This window comes from Eretmochelys imbricata, chromosome 18 (assembly GCF_965152235.1).
Source record: "Eretmochelys imbricata isolate rEreImb1 chromosome 18, rEreImb1.hap1, whole genome shotgun sequence".
In the NCBI taxonomy this organism is placed as follows: domain Eukaryota; kingdom Metazoa; phylum Chordata; order Testudines; family Cheloniidae; genus Eretmochelys; species Eretmochelys imbricata.
The window spans coordinates 22,967,507-22,987,885 of NC_135589.1; the positions used below are offsets into that span (position 1 = coordinate 22,967,507).

Consider the following 20,379-nt stretch of genomic DNA (forward strand, 5'->3'; position numbering starts at 1 on the left):
AGGAGAGTGATCACTTTAGATAAGCTATTACCAGCAGGAGAATGTGGTGGGGGGAGAGAGAACCTTTTGGAGTGGTAAACACCCATTTTTTCATGCTTTGTGTGTATAAAAAGATCTTCTACACTTTCCACAGTATGCGTCCGATGAAGTGAGCTGTAGCTCACGAAAGCTTATGCTCAAATAAATTGGTTAGTCTCTAAGGTGCCACAAGTACTCCTTTTCGACTTGCCCAGAGTGACACAGCAAGTCAGTTTTGGAGCTGGGAGCTGAACGCAGTTCTCCTGACCCTCAGTCCAGCAGCTGACTTACTCCTGAAGCTGTTCATGCATTGGGATATGCAGTATCCTGCACTGCAAATCTGTGTGGGGAAACTGCTTTAATTTATATGAATAAGAAATATATTGTGGGGATTGTGAGAGAGATGTGGCCTGAGTCCAGGACAGGATGCAAGCATCTTCTGAATTCTAAACTTGGTTCTGTCTTGGGTGAGTCATGTCACCCTTCTGCACCGCCCCAATCAGAAAATTAACCCTTAGGAGTTATACCTACCCCATAAAACTGTGCTGAGGGAGAGTATATTCATCAGAGCAAACCCCGTTAGCCCCATTCCAACACCGGGCCCTTTTCCCTGTTCTGTTGGAAATGTGCCTTCCCCACCTCACTAGCCCTCTGCTAATCTGAGTCATTGCTGCTCTGTTAACGTCCATTACAGGCCCAACCCAGACTGGGCTCCATATTTGGTAGTCTCCATGCCTGCTGGTGGTTGGGCAGCAGCTCACATCTGGGAGAGGCTGGATCCTCCCTCACTGGGGTGGTGCACCCCCACCGTCCCTGCCAGACATAGCTTCCCTCTTTTGGTGATGTACTTGTGTCCTGCAGTATTTCCAAATCCAAGCATGTGGGCCAAAATATTATTTTTATATTTGAAATGAATGCTAAGATTCTCTCTCGTTCACATGATTCCAGGAGCTGGGGCTTTAAGAAACACACCAAATACTGCAAGACTTGCTGTAAAATCATGTGTAGGCAACAGTGGTCCTGTTTCTATTCTGCACATTGGGAATAACATTGCACACAATTCTATGAAAATTCTAACAGTTCTAATGCAAATAGTGGGAGGTAGAGGCTATAGACATGAGACACTGGGGAAGAAATGCTAAAGCAAAGCTGCTTTCATGCAGAACCTCCTGTATTGGAGCAGTTTGTGTTTTTCTCTCTCAAGTTCTTGGAAATTTTTACAATGGTAATGTGGGGTGTGCTGGTTCCAAACAGACCTTGAATGGTCTCTTGAAATGTGTGTTAACTACTTATGCTAAACAATCTGTTCCACCTTGTATTTTGCTGTGACACCCTGAGTATCTTTCCCAAACAAAGAGCAGCTTTGAGTAGCTCAAAAGACACACTCTCACCAACAGAAATTGGTCCAATAAAAATATTACCTCACCCACCTTGTCGGTCTGTAGGAGTCTAGACGGTCTTAGATATTCAGACATAATTTTGACGTATGCCGAGAAGCAGACTGCTACAGCCAGTATGTGGGAAATGGGACTTCTGCCATCTTCTACTTTAGCTCAGGAGAAATCCCTGATTGCTAGATTTCTACAAGTCTCTCTAGAGTGCTTGCCTCTTTAGGGTGGAATTGTTCCACAGTGGCTGGCTCGCTCTCCGGATGGTTTAATGACGCTGATGTACGAGGAGGAGTTATACTATCTGCTGGGGGTGGCAATGATGGGAAGGCACTGGAATGTGCATCATGGTGTGATGTGCTTAGGGTGGGACGTGCTCTGTCTGAGTGAAAGCCAAATGAATGGGACTGGTGCCGTCTTTTCTGCTGGAGTAATACCTGTGGAGGATTCAGAGCAGCAGCCGTGTTAGTCTGTATCCGCGAGAAGGAGGACTTGTGGCACCTTGGAGGAGAGGCCTTTGTCCTGGGTTAGAGCATGACGGGCTCTTTCTGGAGGGTTGTCTGGCCACATGCAGGTCCCCATAGTGAGTCTGCACGCTCAGCAGTTCTAATGCTCGCTCTAGTGTTGCTCTTGCCAGTATGCTACAGTTGTAAGTCATGAAGGATGAAGCGGAGCCCAGCATATTCCCCCACAGAATGTGTCATTCCTTGCTGTAGTCGGTAACATCCTCCGTTGGGCCGAGGCTGTGAACCTGCCCCCCTTTCCGGGCTGCCCAGAAACTCCTCTTCCCTTCCTAAATCATCCTGTTAATATCTTTCCTGCTCAGTCACCCGACCAATGGCAAGAATAGCCTGCGTTTTGTGAGCAACAGATTTAAAAATAAAAAAGGAGATTGCACAATCAGCCTGTTGAACTCTCACTCACAAGATATAGAATTCAAGAGCTAAGCAAGATTCTAAAAAGTATTAGATACTCGTAAGACAGTGAGATGATCCAAAATTGTATCAGGCATGCTAAGATAAAACCTATTTCCGAGACATGAACCATCTACTAACTGACAAGGTTATGAAGAAATGTCTTCTATGGGAAGGGTATTGCATAATTGTCCACTAGTGGGTTTCTTACAACTTCCCCTGCATTGATGGACCCCTGGTTTGACCCAATATGGCAATTCCTATGCTCTGACAAAACAGGAGAGGAATGAACTGGTGTGTCACATCTGAAGGTGGGGAGTGACTAATCCAGTGCTATATAAGAGATGCTGTGAGCTAGGTCTAGTGTCTTCCTCTCCATAAAATGCACATCTGCACAGCACTGCCCCAGAGTTGGAGTTTTGAGTCTTCGAATTGAAAACTGATACATAATTCCTACTCAGCAGCTTTTTTATCAGGCTTAAGGAAGTTGATTTGGTGTTTTTGTAGTAATTTGAGGTTTATGAAACGCATAAACCAGCACCATCTTAATTTAACTTACAGACTCTGCCAATTTCCTGTGAGCAAATCAGTTCTCATCTGGAAGTAATGGGCTGTATCATGCCTGCAAGTGGCAGCAATGACTTACGGTGATGTCACCCACTGGCTGTTCATGGAAATTATTAATAAATCTGTAATTCTATCTGCAGTGATGTTGTGTGTATAAATATTTAATTTACCTTCAGGTGCCCATGCTTTCACCATCATGCCCTTAACCTTTCTGACTTAGCGCAGAGCTTGGAGGAACTGCACAGTAGATGAAGTTATCAGTGCTTTCTCTGTGATGGGAACGGTTTAATGTATTTCTCCTTTTTCCTTTTAATCTTTACACAGTTTGGCTTTGGGGGCTTGGGGCTTAGAATCCAAGCTGACAAAACCCAACTTCTCCTGCCTGGGTGAAAGATTTAAAAGATGGCTCTGTCCATGGCAGAGGCCTCCCTAGCACAGAGTGTTGTGAGTGTGACTAAGTGAAGACCTGTTGCCTGCTTCTGTTTTTAAATGAATGGCATTTGGGATAGGAAGCACTTTCCTATGCTTTCTGTTTAAAGGCTGAAATATTTTGGTCCTCACTATAGACTTGCCCTTTCCAGCCAAAGGCTTTCATCATTGTAGCGTGCCAAGTGGTACAAAGAAGACTTTTCAAACTGGATTTAAAGTCAAGGATCTGGCAGCGGAGGCAGGATTGAAAGTATCCTACTTGAGGGTGGAGCAGATTTAGAGAAGTTCTGTTCTGTGAAACTTTCAAGTCTCCAAAACTAGTATGCAAGTTAATTCTTTTTTGCACATTTTTCTTTTTCAGGAAATTGCAGCTTATTTAATAACATTTGAAAAGCATGAAGAATGGCTAACGACTTCCCCTAAAACAAGGTAACATTGCTAATATTGCAGCTTGTGAAAATGTACATTGATTTATTTTCACTGATGACTTGACTTGGTAATCAATTCATTGGGCACAAAGTGAAAACTCCAAGTCATGCTTGATAGCTTGTGACACTGAAGTCTCATTAATTGACTTAATGAGTGTTTTATTGAATTAAATCAGATTGATTAAAAACAGACCACCTGCAATCTTGACAGGTAAAAGTTTTAACCTGATGATTTAACATTTAATTGTATCCTTTCAGATGAATGCATTTAAAAGGCTTTGTTGAGTGAAGGTTGTAGGCTATTTATCTTGACAATGCTCCCTACTGTCACTAATCTGTTAGAAACTAAAAAAAAAAAAATCCCTTGCACTTTTCCTGTTTAAAAAGCAGACTCTAAGTTTGTTTGTATTTTGGCATGTTTCTTGTTGGGGTTAAGTGTCTGGCGGCAAGGAGGTCCCAAAAAGCCAAATTAACAGGCATGTTTGCAGTTTATTAAGCAGTAAATGTCATATATTCTTCTAACTGCCATAAATGTTTAACTTCTGCAACCCTCTGGGAACTGATACAATAAATTAAAGACTGCAGATGTTTTCCTGATGTGGAATCCTGATGATCATTTTATTATGTTAAGAGACATGAAGTTACACTACTTGCGACTGAAAACAAGAAAAGGAAATTGTGCTTAAGGAGAGTGTATAAAGTTCTGGGGTGTCATCTAAAACCAAATTTTTGCTTTTTCTAAATTACAGCGTCTTTCTCGCTGCCAATGAATGGAGCAAGGGCTTATTAGTCACAAGAGGTTTAGCTCAGCAGGATGTGCTGAAGTTCTGTTTTTCTTGCTGTATAGTTGGGAGAAACCCAGTGCATTTTCACACCTGTTCACAACTAGGCTGTTGGGTCACTGGCGTCAGAACACATTTTTGGAGGAATAATGAACTATGTTCAGGCAAGACCTGCCTCCAGATAATACAAGAACTCCGGTGCTTTTCCTGGGAGGATGCCGGAGTAAGTGGAAGTGAGGCCCTTGCACTTCTAGTCTCTGAAGTTCAATGTGCTAACCACTGCCTGGAGAGCAGCCCGACGATGCTTAATGCAGACAAGAGCCTATTGTAAAGCCAGAGTGCGCCTCTTCCATCTCCCATTGAGTATGTCCCCAAGAAATGCAAATGCAAAGAGAGGTAACAGCAGACACAGCACAAGATGAATCTTTGATAGTTTGCTTGGTTTGGCATCATATTCCTTTGTAATTAGTAGGGGCAGAAATTATAGTAAGATACAAGAATGGCTATTGACCGTAACAAATAGTACAAATTAACTCGCTGAATGTTTAATAGCTCACAGCTGAGGGGAGGATTTAGACAAAGGAGGATGGTAGAAGAACAGTTAAAGAACAGAGAAGGGTGGCTTTCTTTGGGAAGTCAGAAGCCAACTTCTGTTAAACTTAGGACACTCGGCACCCCCACTTCTCAAGCATTCAAGCTGCCTTAACATCCTCGTACATTATTAAACAAGTTCTTCATTAATCGTTATCAAAATGGGGTGTGTGTGAGGATTGAGAGGTGAGAAATTTCATGTGCTGTTGCTTTTACAGGTGAGGCGCTCAGTTCCATCAGACTCAAATGTATTCCTACAACGGCTGATAGTTCAGGTTCTTTCTGCCAAGGAACTTTAGGTGAACACTGTGATGGGATCCCTGGGGTGCAGCCTGTGACTGTGGGACCGCTGCGCCCCCTTAACTCTCCAGCCTGGGCTGTCTCTCTCAGTGCTTTGCTAGTGACAAGCAACAAACCCCTCTCGGTGCCGTTATCACTCAGTACAAATGCATGTGGAGCCCCACACCCAGCTGGATTGCATGAATGCTCCCAGAGCCACTCATGAATCTCACAGAGAAAGGCACCAGCCAAATCCCACCAGCTCCTAGCCTTGTACCTCCAGGAATATGCCGTCTTGCACTGCTCAAGACCCTTTCTTGAGCAATGCAAGTTTATTAATTGGTTCACCACTTCATCAGGCTATACACCAGCCTAAATCTGAGCAGATTTACCAAGCAATTCAGGCAAACGCACTGGTAAAGATAAACAGTAAAACAAGTTTACTGATCACAGAAGATAGATTAAGTGATGGGCAAAAAGTCAGAGTGGTTATTAAAATATAAGCACGTAGTCTAAACTCTCAACCCTATAAGACTGGGCAACATCTAGATTAAGCCGTTTTTCTCACCCCACTGGATATTGCAGTTCATAGGACAAAGGTTTCTCCCTTGAAACCTGGGCTGGTCCCCTCTGTTGGAGTCTTTAGTGTCCTTGTTGCTTGCAGCATAGGTGGGGGCAGGAGAAGAGGCCAAGCATGGGGCCCTGGTGTTCTGTTTCATACCTTCAGTCCATGTGCTTGGAGAACACAAATCCAGGCATGTCTGGGGGCATTGCTGAGTACCCAGGCCAGGTTGAGCAATTCCCCTGGTGTGGCCTTGTGCAGGTGAGTCATTGCATTGTAGCTCCCTTGCTGGACAATGGCTATTGATGGTTTTTGACACCTGCCGGGGTGTTGGTTACTTTCCTTGCTATTGTCTTTCGGGAGCTAGTATCTGGGCACTTCCCAAACCCACTGCATATTTTAGTGACAATCAAACTACACAATTCTCATACCTTCATATGTATTAATGATATACATATTTAGATGGAACAATGGGTTTCAGCAGGTCATAACCTTTCCCATGGTACCTTACATGGCATGCTTTATTTGCAATATAACAATTATGAATGATGAATATGGGGGTTACATGGTGCTCCCTTGGGGTGAAGTGTCACACACCTCTCCAGCCTGGGTGGGGGTCTATATTTGATCACTAGTGACAGGCATCTTAATCTGCAGTCTCTGGGTGCTTCCACCTTTTTCTTGGGGCTGTGTGAACCATTTGTCTGACTCCACTCATTGGCTTCAGAACAATAGGTAAAATGATTGCATTTGGAAAGGCTGTTTTCTGACCTGGGAGCTTAAGTTATAGAATTAATGCAAAAAGATGTCTCATTGAGCCTTTGCCAACTCAGCCTGTTGCGTGGTCAGAAAGCGTATTAAGCAGAGTCAGGGGATATATACAGCACCATTAAATACATCAGAAATATGCATGTGTTTGTAGAAATGTTTAAGACTTTAAGGGTTTGTTTAGTTTGCTAAAGGCAATGCATGAAAATAGCAATTTTCCTATTAATATTACAATATCCTGCTCTTGTGTATTTATACTTGAAAGCATAATGTCCCATGAGGAGGAAAGTTGCAACGGCTGTTCAAGGACCTTCTTAAATTAGTTGTTGAGTTCATTTTGAAATTTTTTTAATATTGAAATTAATTGGTGCAGTTAAATGCTGAGTTCATACAAACAGGTCTCTTGGTATTAAAGAATTAATGACATCGATCCAGCACTGAACCAGAACATTCCCCATTCTTTGTTTGCTGCTACAGGTGCTGCTAATTTCGTCTTAGGAAATTAATAAAAATGAATTGCACCACTGACACTTATAGAGTTTCTTAATAAAATGATATGTAGTGTGAGCTGAGGCATCGCTGTGAAATGAATCGCGGAAGTTGGTGCTCATAGAGATGTTGGGTATAAGAGTTTCAGGAAGGGGTTGACCCTTGTCTGTGCTGCTTTCTGATGGTCTAACAATACAAATAGTCCTTATTGCATCCTAGAGGGTGATTCAGTAATGGGGTGCTGTGTTTCTTTAGTGGGAGACAGCCATATGGTAATATTAAATGTATAGGGAAAGGGGCTGTGAGTGGCTCTTCTGCAAAAGTAGTTTTCTTTCCACAAAAAGTTGTCTCTGTCAGATATTTTCCCGATGAGAAGTGTGGAGTGCAGAGTCCAAACTGCAGCCTGGGGCATGTGTGCATCCAGAAGAGAGTAACTTGGTGTCCTCTGCAGGTCCTTAGCCATGATGTCACCTTCAGTTGTGTATCTGAAGGCTGGAGTTCAAGATCATAGGGTGAGGCTCTTGGGTGTTGAATATTGATGACAATATTTCATTACAATACAATCATGTCACATGACAGGAGCTAATTGCGAACTACTATTCATCCTGAAAGGTCGATAATGGGATGTTGTGAATGGCAGAGATGAGACCCTTTGCAGAGTTGGCTCCAACTAACGCTGTGTGTTCACAAGGGAATGTGCAGAGGTAATTTGAAATGTGCATGTGAATGATTTAGGAAAGTGCAGTGCCAGTTTGTCTCCCCTTTCCTTTTCACTGGGTAGCACAGCTCTGCTGTCTGAAGGGCGTGTTTATAACGGAAACCTAACACTTCTTTCAGGGTGGGGCGTTTGCTCTGGCTGAAATGTGTTGAATGGAATAATTCTACTGCACTAATATACAGGCTGGCAGAAGAGGGGGTGGCTCCGGGTTTCAGGCCGTATCTACATGCCTGGAGTTTCAACATGGCTTAATATTTTCCATTTAATAATTCAGTGCATTTATCTATAATAAGGGTATTAATAAGTTAAAACAACTGAGTTCCCGTGTTTACAAAGGAATGGTGAGCACGGATGTCCTAATGTTTGTATGCGATCTCTGTAACCTGTAGGTAAGAAAGTGCCTTATGCATGTCTATTAACAGAATCCTAATGACTGAAGAAGCAATGAGAAATCTTCCAAAGAGTCATAGAGACACCGGACGTTTCTTTGAACGTATGAATCAATGAATTTCACAAATCTCATGGTAAAGTGACTTTCTCGTGGTCAATAAAGATTAAATGTTGGACAGCACTGTAGTTATTTGGTTTTGTGTAACTAAGAGTTTGTTATTTTTGCAAAATATGCTAATAAACATACTGGAGATTATTATAACTAATTAATTAAAACTAAACAATGTATCAACATAAATTAACAAAGTACATTTGGTGATGTAGTAACCTTGATGTTTTCTTGTAATCATATTTGCTTGCTTACTTGTTAATTTGCCAACTAATCCACAATGGATCTTCTAGTCATTAGTGAGAATTAATAAAGTTCTACTGTAATGTAGCACTAATAAAATCTTTGATGCTTCTAGATTTAAATGCAAATCATGGAAAATTACTAAACATTCCCATAGGAAGTGGAATAAATTATTATTTTCATTGTGAAAGGCATCCTGGTATTCAGTGGCACAGTGGATTTTCCAGACACAAACAATCTTGGTTTCTCCCACAATACATTCTAAAACTACTGTTTTTTCTAATGCTCTTCATTTTCAAAGCACATTTAAAAACTTTAATCCTCATAACACCACCGGCTTCAAATCCCTCACATCCCTGGTGAGTGCCCTAGATACTGAGCTATTGGCTGTTCTGGGGTGAGTCTCGGCTGTTGACCAGGGATCCCATGCCTCACCTGCGAAACCATCCCAATGAAAGGTTTGTTGCAACCAGTAGCTCTTCCTGATTTGGAGCAAGAACTTGAGTCTCCTACATCCCAGGTGAGTGCCCCTACAACCAGATTATAAGAGTCAGTCTCTCTCTCCCCCATGGTTCAATGAATATTTATACAAAGCAGAAGAGCTCCAGTGAGGGGGGGATAGGGGGAGGTAAGGGGAAGAGAGTGTGTAGAAGACTGACTTTATAGCCTCATGGTCAGGGTGCTCACGTGGGATGTGGGAAACCGAAGTTAAGTCTTGGCTCTGATGTCGACCAGTGACTCGAATGTGCATCTGCCTGACCACTAGGCTGTTGACTGTTCTCAGACAGTCTCTTTTTCTCTCTCTGATTTTGACCAAAAATTTCATCCTAACAGAACTTTCCTAAACCCAGAACTGACATGATTCCATGAAAAAAAGTGTAGTTCAAAAGTTCCCAACCAGCTCTTAGTATTACCTTTGTTTCCAATATGAGGAAACTGAGGCACAGCGAGGCTAAATGACTTACCACAGGCTAAAACCAAAGGGACATCAGTAGAATTGGGATTAGAATCGCAGGAGTTGTAGACCCAGGCTCCGTGCACTGGAGTTAGCTGTTCAGTCCACTAGATCCCAGTTTCTCTATAAGGACTGCAATTCGATTATTGAGAATTAAATCGTGTCTCTTCCTGTAACTGATAAATACAGATTTTACCTTCTACATTTGTGCTTTGATGCAGGGTTATTTATCTCTTTCATGCTACATTTCGTAGCATTATGTTATCCATATTGTCTTTGCTTGATATTACTTATTTTGTCTTTTTTATAACATAAAAATCAATGAAAGTGATTAAACAGAAGAGTCTGACCTAAGCTTACAAGAAAAGGATTTTCAGAGTACAGGTATCTCCATTTGTCTTTATCTTGGACTTTTAAGTCCTAGATGTGGCCAGGATTTGAAAATGTGCATGAACTTTTCAGCACAACAACAATATAAAATACAGATTCTTCAAGAAACCTTCACTCTGAGTCTCCAGTCTCTTGTGAATTAAGTGAAACCGTGAACGACGAGTGTGTGTTAGCAGATCAGTGCACCTTAGATTGGATTGTGGTCACATAAATTAGAAAAATCAAGTTCCATCAAATTAGAGTTTCCTGATGGAACTAGAGCTGCCTGACAGGTGAGGACTGCAGAGAGGATGATTTCAGGTAGACCTGTTTTAACTGCCTATAACCTTTGTTCTTAACACTGTACTTAATTTTTCAAAGACAATATGACCAATCCTGTGCTGATCTGTGTTCAGATATTCTGTTAGGTACCTCCAGAACTCAGCATGGACAGTGGCCATGAATGAAACCTATAGTATTTCTGCAAATTCCGCCCGCATGTTAAAATGGGCTACGGAGATAAACCAGGTGATACAGAATGAAATTACAGCCATTATAGCACAACTAGTACTGGGATTCTGCAAATGTCTTCCTAGTTTAACCAAATTAAGGCCGCTTTAATTCTGAATGAGTGTCCACACAGGTTTTAATTCAATTTGATGAATCCACTTTAAATTCTCACCTTTTAGTGAATTTGGATTAATTTTCCCGAGTGTCCCTGTGTAGAGAAGCCCTTCAATAAACACGTTCCTCAAACTGTGCAGTTAATATGGTCATATCCTGGTTACATAGTGCAATGCTGGAGTATTTTGTTAATATGTCTTGCAAATTCTTTTTATGATATAAAACCTACAATCATTGGCAAAGTCTCAAACTTGCCTGAATGGCTCCACATTCCAAGTGATCACTTTGGCAGTCTGAGAATACACCATTGTAGCAAAAGCCGAAAATTAATTTCAGAGCCAGTTTAAAAGATCTGGCAAAGTTTGCTGTTCAGTTATACAGAGTATACTTGGCCATTTCACTTCTGCAGGAGTTGGGTTTCTCACTGCCCCTCCAGCCCATAAGAGAGAATGTATGATTTTAAATAAGCAGGCTGCTGAAACTCAACGCTAACGCCAGGTCTCGTTGAGCTTGGCAGTGGTATACACAAGTTCATGTAAAATAGCTGTGCTTTGAATATTCCCCCCCCCCCCCCGAGTATTCTACACAAACCTACTTTTCTTCCTCATTGGCCATGCATGCCTTATCATTGCACCTTGGTGTGTTTTCTATGAACAAAGACATTGATTGGGAATTTAAGAGGGGCACTCCTTCCTCTGGAAACAATCTGCCTCTTTCTGTGTCTCTCTAGATATTTAAGTTCCTAGCATGTAGAAGCGTAACGACTGAAGGCTAGAAAGGAGGGGTCTTGGATGAACAGCCTGAATTAAAGGCACTTCCTTTTGCTAGCTCTGCTGACTATCATGTTGAGGATTTCCCTTGCTGAGACTCTGATAATCCTGACGGAAATGGCTGTAGTGGGATTTGCCTTCTTGTGTAGTTCTTTCAGCGCCACACAGTCCTGGTCCTGAGTGGAGATTTCACTCATTAGCTCCTAGATGTTGCTTCACCCCCTTGTTGGCAAGCCCAGAGAGCACGGTCATTTCCAAGAAGCCATGGATCATACAGCTGGATTGCAAAGAAATAGTAGACACGAAACTGTTTGATTGAGGCACAATTCCAGACAGACAATCCCTGATTTCTCAATCTAAGCATCTTTAGAAGATGTGAATGTCCCGTATATGGACACTTAAATGAACATTTCGGGCACCTACAACAGCCAGTTACTTGCTGAAGTACCGATGTGAACGTTCCTTTGGGAGCTGAGTGTTCCCTTAAGGCCCTGCAAGTTGGAAAATTGCCCCTCCAATCTTTCTTTGCCCTCTTTGTGTGGCATCTTGCCATTTCAAGTCTTATTTTCATTACTACCACCTGAAAGACGTTCTGATATTGGGACGTGACTGGGAGTGTGGAGGGAGGGCAGGCTCAGAGATCATACAAAACAATTGTGCTTTGGCTCTGGTACTCACAAAACTGTGAGCTGAGGTTTCTTTTTTTTTTTTTTTTTTTTAAAAGCATTTCCTTATAAACTGTTGGCACTGTGGTGAGCTGTACTCTGCACTAATGAAAGGGCCGGGGGGAGAAGGAAGGGGGAAATCCCAGTTGGAGATTCGCAGCTTAGGAAGGTGGCGTCTGGCATTTCTAGGCAGTGAGACTTGGCAGTGATTAATATTTCTGAAACTAAAAATGTTCAGTTACAATGTACTCGTACAAATCAATAGCAATTTACATACAGTGTCACTATCTATTTGTGGTAATTTAGTTTTACTTTTGCTACCTGCTGGTTTATTTTTAGCATTTTAATTTCCCTCTGCTGAGTTAGGAAAACAAGCATAGCTTTTCATTTAATAGACAAGGACAGTAGAGTGTGTAGTGTTTCCTATTGATAAATTCTGACCTCATAAATCACAAAGTTTGCAAGACTCAGTTCATAACAAATAAATACATTAAATAAGGTCTGGTCTGGTTTGTAAAGTGATGTTGGAAATGGAGAATGTGCATTTCTCACCTACATGCATGTGCACATGAACAATTTATAATTTCCGACTGTTCAGAAGTAGTTGAGGGCTGGATTTTTATTTCACACTTTTATATAGTGCACAAAGCTGTACAGAGAAAAGCTTCCTTCCTTTCACACACTTTGTAAGGTTTCAGAGGAGCAGCTGAGTTAGTCTGTATGGGCAAAAAGAAAAGGAGTACTTGTGGCACCTTAGAGACTAACAAATTTATTTGAGCATAAGATTTTGTGGGCTACAGCTCACTTCATCGGATGCATCTTTCCTTTGGCATCTTTGTTTTCATAATGGTTTGAAGGTACCTGCAGTCTGTAGCCTCACCTGTCTTGAAGGTGGAGAAGATACTGACTGTACTTGTCCAACTTGCGTGTGCATGGCAGAACATTGGCTTTTAACTGGCTCTGTGCACGCCCATCTCTAATGCTCTGTTGCTGCCTAGCCATTGTCTCTTTTCCTGAAAGTGCTTTGATATCTCTTTGCAGATGCGCTAGCTCTGAGCCTGTGGCACATGGATAATTGTTGGAATCTCAAAGAAAAGTGGGAAACGATGGCCCTCATTAAGTGATTTGTAGGGCTAATAATTTATAACATTACAGCATGTAGAAGCCGCAGAAAAATATTCAAAGAGGGCAGGAATCAGCACAACTGCTACAGGACTAAGAGGATGGGACTCTTGCTTTACTGGTTACTAAAGAGATGAAGCTCTTTGATACCGATTGATAGGGCTGTCTCAGGGTTTCTGCTTTTTCTCAGAGCATTGCTCTGAGGACAGAGCTAAGGATGAGTCCTCTAACTGTGAATGTCCCGATTTCATTCAGTCTAACCTAATCTCTCAATTTCCTGAGTGTTTAAGGTTGGTTTTGATTGAAGTCCTATTTTTTCCCTTGACCTTCATTCTAGCTTAATGAACATTTTGTGTCTTAGAACTTTCCTTACTTACGATTTTGTTGTGAGTTTATGAATTTTTGAAATGTCTGTATGTTGCCCCAGGAGACAAGCAGCCAAATTTTCAGGGGAGGAATGTGGCTTATCCAGGGTACATAGTCCCTGGCTCCCAAGTCCATTCCTATATTTAGAGGTAAGGCAAGAAAGCAACCTTAGCCAGCCTGGTCTACACTGGGGTGGGGATCGATCTAAGATGCGCAACTTCAGCTACGAGAATAGCGTAGCTGAAGCTGACAAATCTTAGATCGACTTAGAATCACTTACTTCGCGTCCTCGCGGCGCGGGATCGACGGCCACTGCTCCACAGTCGACTCCGCTTCCACCTCTTGCAGTGGTGGAGTTCCGGAGTTGACGGCAGAGTGATCAGGGATCGATTTATCGCGTCTACACTAGACGAGATAAATCGATCCTCAATAGATTGATCACTACCTGCCGATGCGGCGGGTAGTGTAGACAGGCTGCTGCGCGTGTGTGTGTGTGTGTGTGTGGTTCCACATCCCCATATATGCACATATTACATAATCGCATCATATTTCTGCTGTTAGTTTTTATCAGAAAGTGCTATGGGGTTCTAAAGATCTTAGAATTTTGCAGTATATTAATTTTGTATTGAATAATTAATCGTAAAGTTAATTGATGAATTATTCAATTTTCAGGTAAAAATAGAATAATAAATATTCATAACTTATTTTATTATGGGAATTTCCATTTCCTATGTCATTAAAAGCAAGATTAACTAAGGTTGGTTTTAAATGAAGATTGAAAACAATTGTGCTTTAGAATTAATTTACAGTGTTAAGGTCATTACCTTGGAAGCACAGCTCTCCAGTTCAGTCTGTGCTGAAGAGCTTGTATTTTATTGCACTGGGTATATGGTGAAATTTTCTCAATTAGCTGAGTTGATTATTTTTAAATAAAAAAAGTGTGGTTTCTACTTTAACATTGTTTATTTTTTAAATTGGTTTTTATTGTGAAAACCTCAATACACAGCAGAGCTAATCACATAACAATTAGAGTGCACAGGGTCCTTCATGCAAAACACTCTGCCACTGGCCCTCTCAATTTATTAATTAGGGGGCTCTTAACTTGGCTGCTTCCACTGATTGCAGCTGGAGCAGTATGGCAGAGGGTGAGAGGTGGCTTCTCAGGCAGGAAGATCTCAGACCCTGTAGGCAGGTCTATGTGCAGCCAAATTACCACTTTAAATTCCAGAGACCAGTTGGCAGCCAGGGTAAGCCACAAAACATTAGTATAATGCACTCTTGGCACATAGGACCACGTAATAACAAGCCAGTGGCATTCTGCACTAATTTTACTGGCCAGCATTGGTGGCTCCTGAGTCAATTATCATGGAAACAACTTTTGGAATTTCCTGACATTTGAATGCTTGCTATTTCCCCTGCAGCTGGCTGGAAAATGGCTTTTCAGTTCTGTGAACATTTCTGAGATTTTTGGAAATTTTTCCATCCCAAATTGGGATGAAAAAAACAAAGACTTGAAATTTTACCTGGATCTAAATTTCTGCAATATTTTGGAAACACCAAAACATGCTCCCAGCTGGGATGTTTCAGTGTTTTCTAAGTGAAATATGCTCCCTGGGCTCCCCAACAGCCTGCTTAGCAGGATGCTGGGAAGTGGGGGCGGGGGAGCTGCAGAACTTAGAGAATTCTTCCCTGGGTATCTGGCTGGTGAATCTTGCCCATATGCTCAGGGATTAGCTGATAGCCATATTTGAGGTCGGGAAGAAATTTTCCTCCAGGGCAGATTGGAAGAGGCCCTGGAGGTTTTTCGCCTTCCTCTGTAGCATGGGGCACGGGTCACTTGCTGGAGGATTCTCTGCTCCTTGAAGTCTTTAAACCACAATTTGAGGACTTCAATAGGTCAAACATAGGTGAGAGGTTTTTCGCAGGAGTGGGTGGGTGAGATTCTGTGGCCTGCATTGTGCAGGTTGGACTTAGATGATCATAATGGTCCCTTCTGACCTTAGTATCTATGAACTGCAAATGATTTTCCAAGGAAGAAGTGCAATTTTCCCACAGAAAATTTAAATTGTGCAAAAGTGAATTTCCTGATGGGAAAACTCCAAATCAGTTCTAAGTTCCACCTTTGCATTGCATTCACATAGCTTTTTGTGTTTGATACTGAGATGCAGTATAATGTGGCCCCATACTTTGCCCATGGAGCGGAGATCCCCCAAACACATAGCCTGGTATTTGAGTTGATTTATTAAAAACTTCAAAGATATGTAGTGGCCAGCAATGATGCAAGTGTTACCACTCTGAAAAATCCTAAGAGAAGTGTGAAACCTAATGTATTATTCAGAAGAGGGCTCCCTCTTACTCTTAATGAGTGGTTCTTTTCCACATGGGCAGAGATGCTGATTGTGAGTTTGTCTCACTCTCCAGCAGTTGCTGGGAAAATCTGCTTTTGAACTCTTCATTTGCTGCATTGCACGGAGTCCTTTCTTTTTGTATCTTTTACAACATGGGTGGTTTTTCCCCTTAGTGACTTTCCTAAGCAGCAAGAAAATATAGTTCATTGTACAAGCAATTTAGCATGTGTGGTTTTGTAAGGGTGGCATAGAGGTGAGATATCTAGGAAGGGGTGAGAAGGAAACAGAGAGGTTAAAATGTGTAGCTTTGTGTCCAAAGTCCTGCTCTGGTTATTGCTCATCAAAATATTGTTGGAAAATAGCTAAAGCCTCTTAAATATGTTAGCTAGGGCTATAAAGAGCCGTATTCTCTCCTACACCTAGCATGTGTAAAAGGGGTTGGGGTTGTCAGCCTTTCCTCAAATCAGTTCTTGCCCCACCCACCTACATAGGCTGTAAAATCTGCTTTTCTGCTTGTGCTGCTAGAATTTGTTTTTATTTTATGAAACTGCACAAACAGCATATCTTTGTGTGTAGCTCATGAAATGTGTGCAGTCAACTTCTTTTGAACTTGTGATAGTGCTTGACACCATCCCTGCTTAATACGGCACTGCTCATCTTATACTTTTAAGATCTTGACCCTTTTTTCATATTGTTCTTTGTATTTCCAGCTTTTTTTTCCCTTGAAGAGGATAAACTGTACTGAGATGGTTTAATAGCCATTGATTTGTAATGATTTTTAGCCACCATGGTCCAGAAGAGTTGAAAAGCCAATAATTAATCCTTTCAACAGCTCATCTCTTTTGTTTTAAAATGACCTAATAGCAGAACTGCTAGAGCAGTCAGGATGCCTGACCCAGATCAGTTCATTCAAATATGTTTGCCATGAATTATTCAGCTAGACAGCAGGTGAGAGCTTGTGCTACCGGAGAGCTTGTTTTATTTAATATTTAACTAGTAACTCAGAAGAATGGCATCATTGTTATAGACCATACCTGAAAACTTAGCAGGATAATAAGATATCTATGTATCCTAAAAGGATGGGATTTAATTGGTGCAAATGCTGATAGTTTAGTCTTTGTCTGGAGTGCTGTGTAAGGCAGTTCACTTTCCTTTTCATACGAGTTAATGGGTACAGCTGCTCATGAGTGTTTTTACAGTTCAGAAACAGAATATTAACTTCACCCATCCTCAGCTTATACCTCCTGTTTTCCTAATATTGCAGAGACAGAGACACTTGATCCCAGAGGAAAACATAAGGGTTGGGCCTCATGTTGTGTCCCCTACCTGATGACTTCTTCACTGGGAGCAAGTGGGGTGGGTTGTATCCCAAAAAATCCAGGCAGCCACTTATGGGCTTGGCTGGGTCATTACATTTAGAAGAGGGAAAAACTGTTTGGTCCAGCCTGCTGTCCTCCTTGTCTGGAATCCTCCAGGATACCAAGCCATGGAGGCTCATGTTCTTGTGCTTCTTTGCAGTCCCCACAAAGGCCCACTCCAACAGCAATGTCCTTCATCCCTGTCTGCTTCTGCACATAGGTAGCAAGTCGGAGCCCAGACACCATGCTGGTGTGGATGGGCGCGACAGCCTGTCAATATTATCTGTAGCAAGCAGCTCTGCAGTTTCAACCCCATCCTTCCTTTGGAAATGGAGAACCCTAGAAAATGTGGAATCATCAGAAAGATTCTCTGACCAAATGTAGCAATAAATTATTCAGTAAACTGGTGTCTGCTTTCACTGAGGCTTGGTAAGCTCTTCCATCAATAGATGTCAATGAAAAAATTATACGGTTACATTTGGGCAAAATTGAAATTCAGAACTTGGACTGGTTCTGGTTCTACATAGATCAAATAATATGGGGGTAAGAACTTGGCAAGATTTCAAAGGCTGCTGTGTATGACGTGTGTATTCTCACTAGGGCCCTACCAAATTCATGGTCCATTTTGGTCCATTTCACGGTCATAGGATTTTAAAAATAGTAGATTTCATGATTTCAGCTGTTTAAATCTGAAATTTCATGGTGTTGTAATTGTAGGGGTCCTGACCCGAAAGGGAGATGTGGGGGTGCGGGGGGGTTACAAGGTTATTGAGGGGTGGGGGGTTGCAGTACGGCTACCCTTACTTCTGCGCTGCTGCTGTGTTGTCTGCAGAGCTGAGCAGCTGGGGCGCGGCGGCTGCTGGCTGGGAGCCCAGCTCTGAAGGCAGAGTCGCTGCCAGCAGCAGTGCAGAAGGAAGGATGGCCTGGGATGGCGTTGCCACCCTTACTTCTGCGCTGCTGCTGGCAGGGCGCTACCTTCAGAGCTGGGTACCCGGCCAACAGCTGCCGCTCTCTGGGCACCCAGCTCTGAAATCAGTGCAGAAGTAAGGGTGGCAATACCATGATCCCCCTAAAGTATCTTGACTCCCCTACAACTCCCTTTTGTGTCAGGACCCCCAATTTGAGAGAGGCTGATCTCCCCAGATTTCAGACCAGATTTCACGGTGGGAGACCCGATTTCACCATCTGTGATGCATTTTTCGTGGCTATGAATTTAGTAGGGCCCTAGTTATCAGAGATTCAGTAGACCTCAGCTGAATAAGACATTGGCTGTTTCTGACCTGGTGAGATTGAAAAGAGTGATAGAGATGAGTGTGAGGAGACTTCTCCTTATATTATGAACGATGGTGAAACTTGACAGCTAGAACTAGATCTGACTCTTTTTAAGCATTTAATCCTCTCTGATTAAAACATATAATAAAGAAATGGGAGCATTCGAAAAACCAAGGAGAGGGTTTCTCTTTCCCAGTATTAGAAACTCATCGAGTTTACAGAGAAAAGCTGTTCTCCAGGGAAAGTCTGAAAATTGCAGAAGGACCAAGAAAACTCGTATTTGTTCATGGTATTTAACATGCTAATAAAATTAACGACTTTGTGGCATTTTAAATGCTTTACAGCTTAATTTATATTCTAGTATGGTAATGAAGAAGCAGCTTTTGTCCAGGAGGTGAGATATGCAAAAATAACCTTTAAGTTGCTCATAATTAACCTTTAATGATATTCTCTCACTTTACCAATATATTGTGTGCATCAGAAATGTAACATACAGGGAGAGTGGCTGCGGCTGCTTGTTGCATTTTAATGACCTTCAAAACACAGATTAAGAAAACCAAAACACTTGTATTGAGGTTATTTATTTGCAATGTTTTTTTCTCCAGGAAATCTGGCTCTGAAATTTGAATGCTGATGATTGGAGCTAAGCATCTGAGTTATTCTCCATTCTCCTATGATTAGCCAGGAGTGATCAGGATGCATAGATTCAATGATACGGCGTGCGGTGTGTCAGAAATGTGGATAAACAGGCTTTTATGCAATGAATGGTTTAGAAGGTGTAACGTTTACCGTAAAAGTGGTATCTCTATCTGTAAATTAAATTATACTCTCGTTGCTTTGTAAACATGCACATAGAATCTTGAGTTGGGAATAGGGTTTTGCAACACCATAACTGTTTGTATGTCAGGGACACAGTATGGAAACTTTGATTGAAGGGAACTGTGCATAATGGAGGACCTGCTATTCAGATGTTGTGAATACAAATTGATTTGTACAACAAACTGTTTGTCAGAAGATGAAGAGCTGACTCCAGAGGCTGATTTTTACGCTTAAGAACAGCGTTTGGTGTATGTAATAAACAGACTTTATCTTTGTGTGGAATGAGAAATAATTTGCTAACCCAGTAGTTTGTGTATTTCACAGAAACACATGCTGTTCATATGCGCACTCTGCTGTGGTTATACGTTGTAACTGTCTTTCACTGATTCCTTAAAGGGGCCCTTGCGTCAGCTCAGATTTAAGGAATTATGGAATTAACTGTTTTCTCCTGAAGCATTCTAGCACTTGAGCCGGGAGGGACTTGACTACCATTGCTAGGATAGCTAACCAGTAAAGGGCTTCTCGTGGTGCCCTACAAAGAGAGTAACTTTCCAGATTTGGATCCTTCCCCAAGCCTCAGAGTTCTGGAGTCAGGACAGCAAGAAAGTGGCAAATTTTTTGTATTTGTCCATCAAAAGAGATTCAAAACAAGGGACTTAGGAGATACTGACCAAAGCCCCTTTCCGCTTCATAACGGCGCATTCCCGAGAAAATGATACTGTCATTAGAAGAAAGAGTGGGAAATTAACTGTTGTCTTGTGCTGCAGCCAAGCTGTAGAGCTATGGAAGTTATGAAGCTGAATCTTAAGCCAGTCTCCGTCTCTCCATCTGACTTAAATTCACTCTGCAGCACAGATATTAAATGCTCTCAAAGAGTGAAATTCAGCCCTGTGTAGAGGTCCCTAGCCTTGTGCTGACTTCCTGCATGGTGGTGAATTTCACTGATAACAACCCAACAGTGGGTACGGTGTGGCGGTAGCAAAGGGGAGACTTGCAAGAAACATGGTGGCAGTAGCAGTGTGCTTCTCGGTTCTTT

The 20,379-nt window shown here is 42.0% G+C and overlaps 1 protein-coding gene across 1 annotated transcript in view; it reads left to right on the forward strand.

Annotated features, from left to right (window-relative positions):
- Positions 1-20,379, forward strand: part of CAMTA1 (calmodulin binding transcription activator 1) — a 929,632-nt gene that overhangs the window by 237,375 nt on the left and 671,878 nt on the right. The window contains exon 3 of the mRNA XM_077837398.1: positions 3,678-3,745. Coding sequence (XP_077693524.1) covers positions 3,678-3,745 — 68 coding nt within the window. The remainder of the gene's footprint in view (positions 1-3,677; positions 3,746-20,379) is intronic.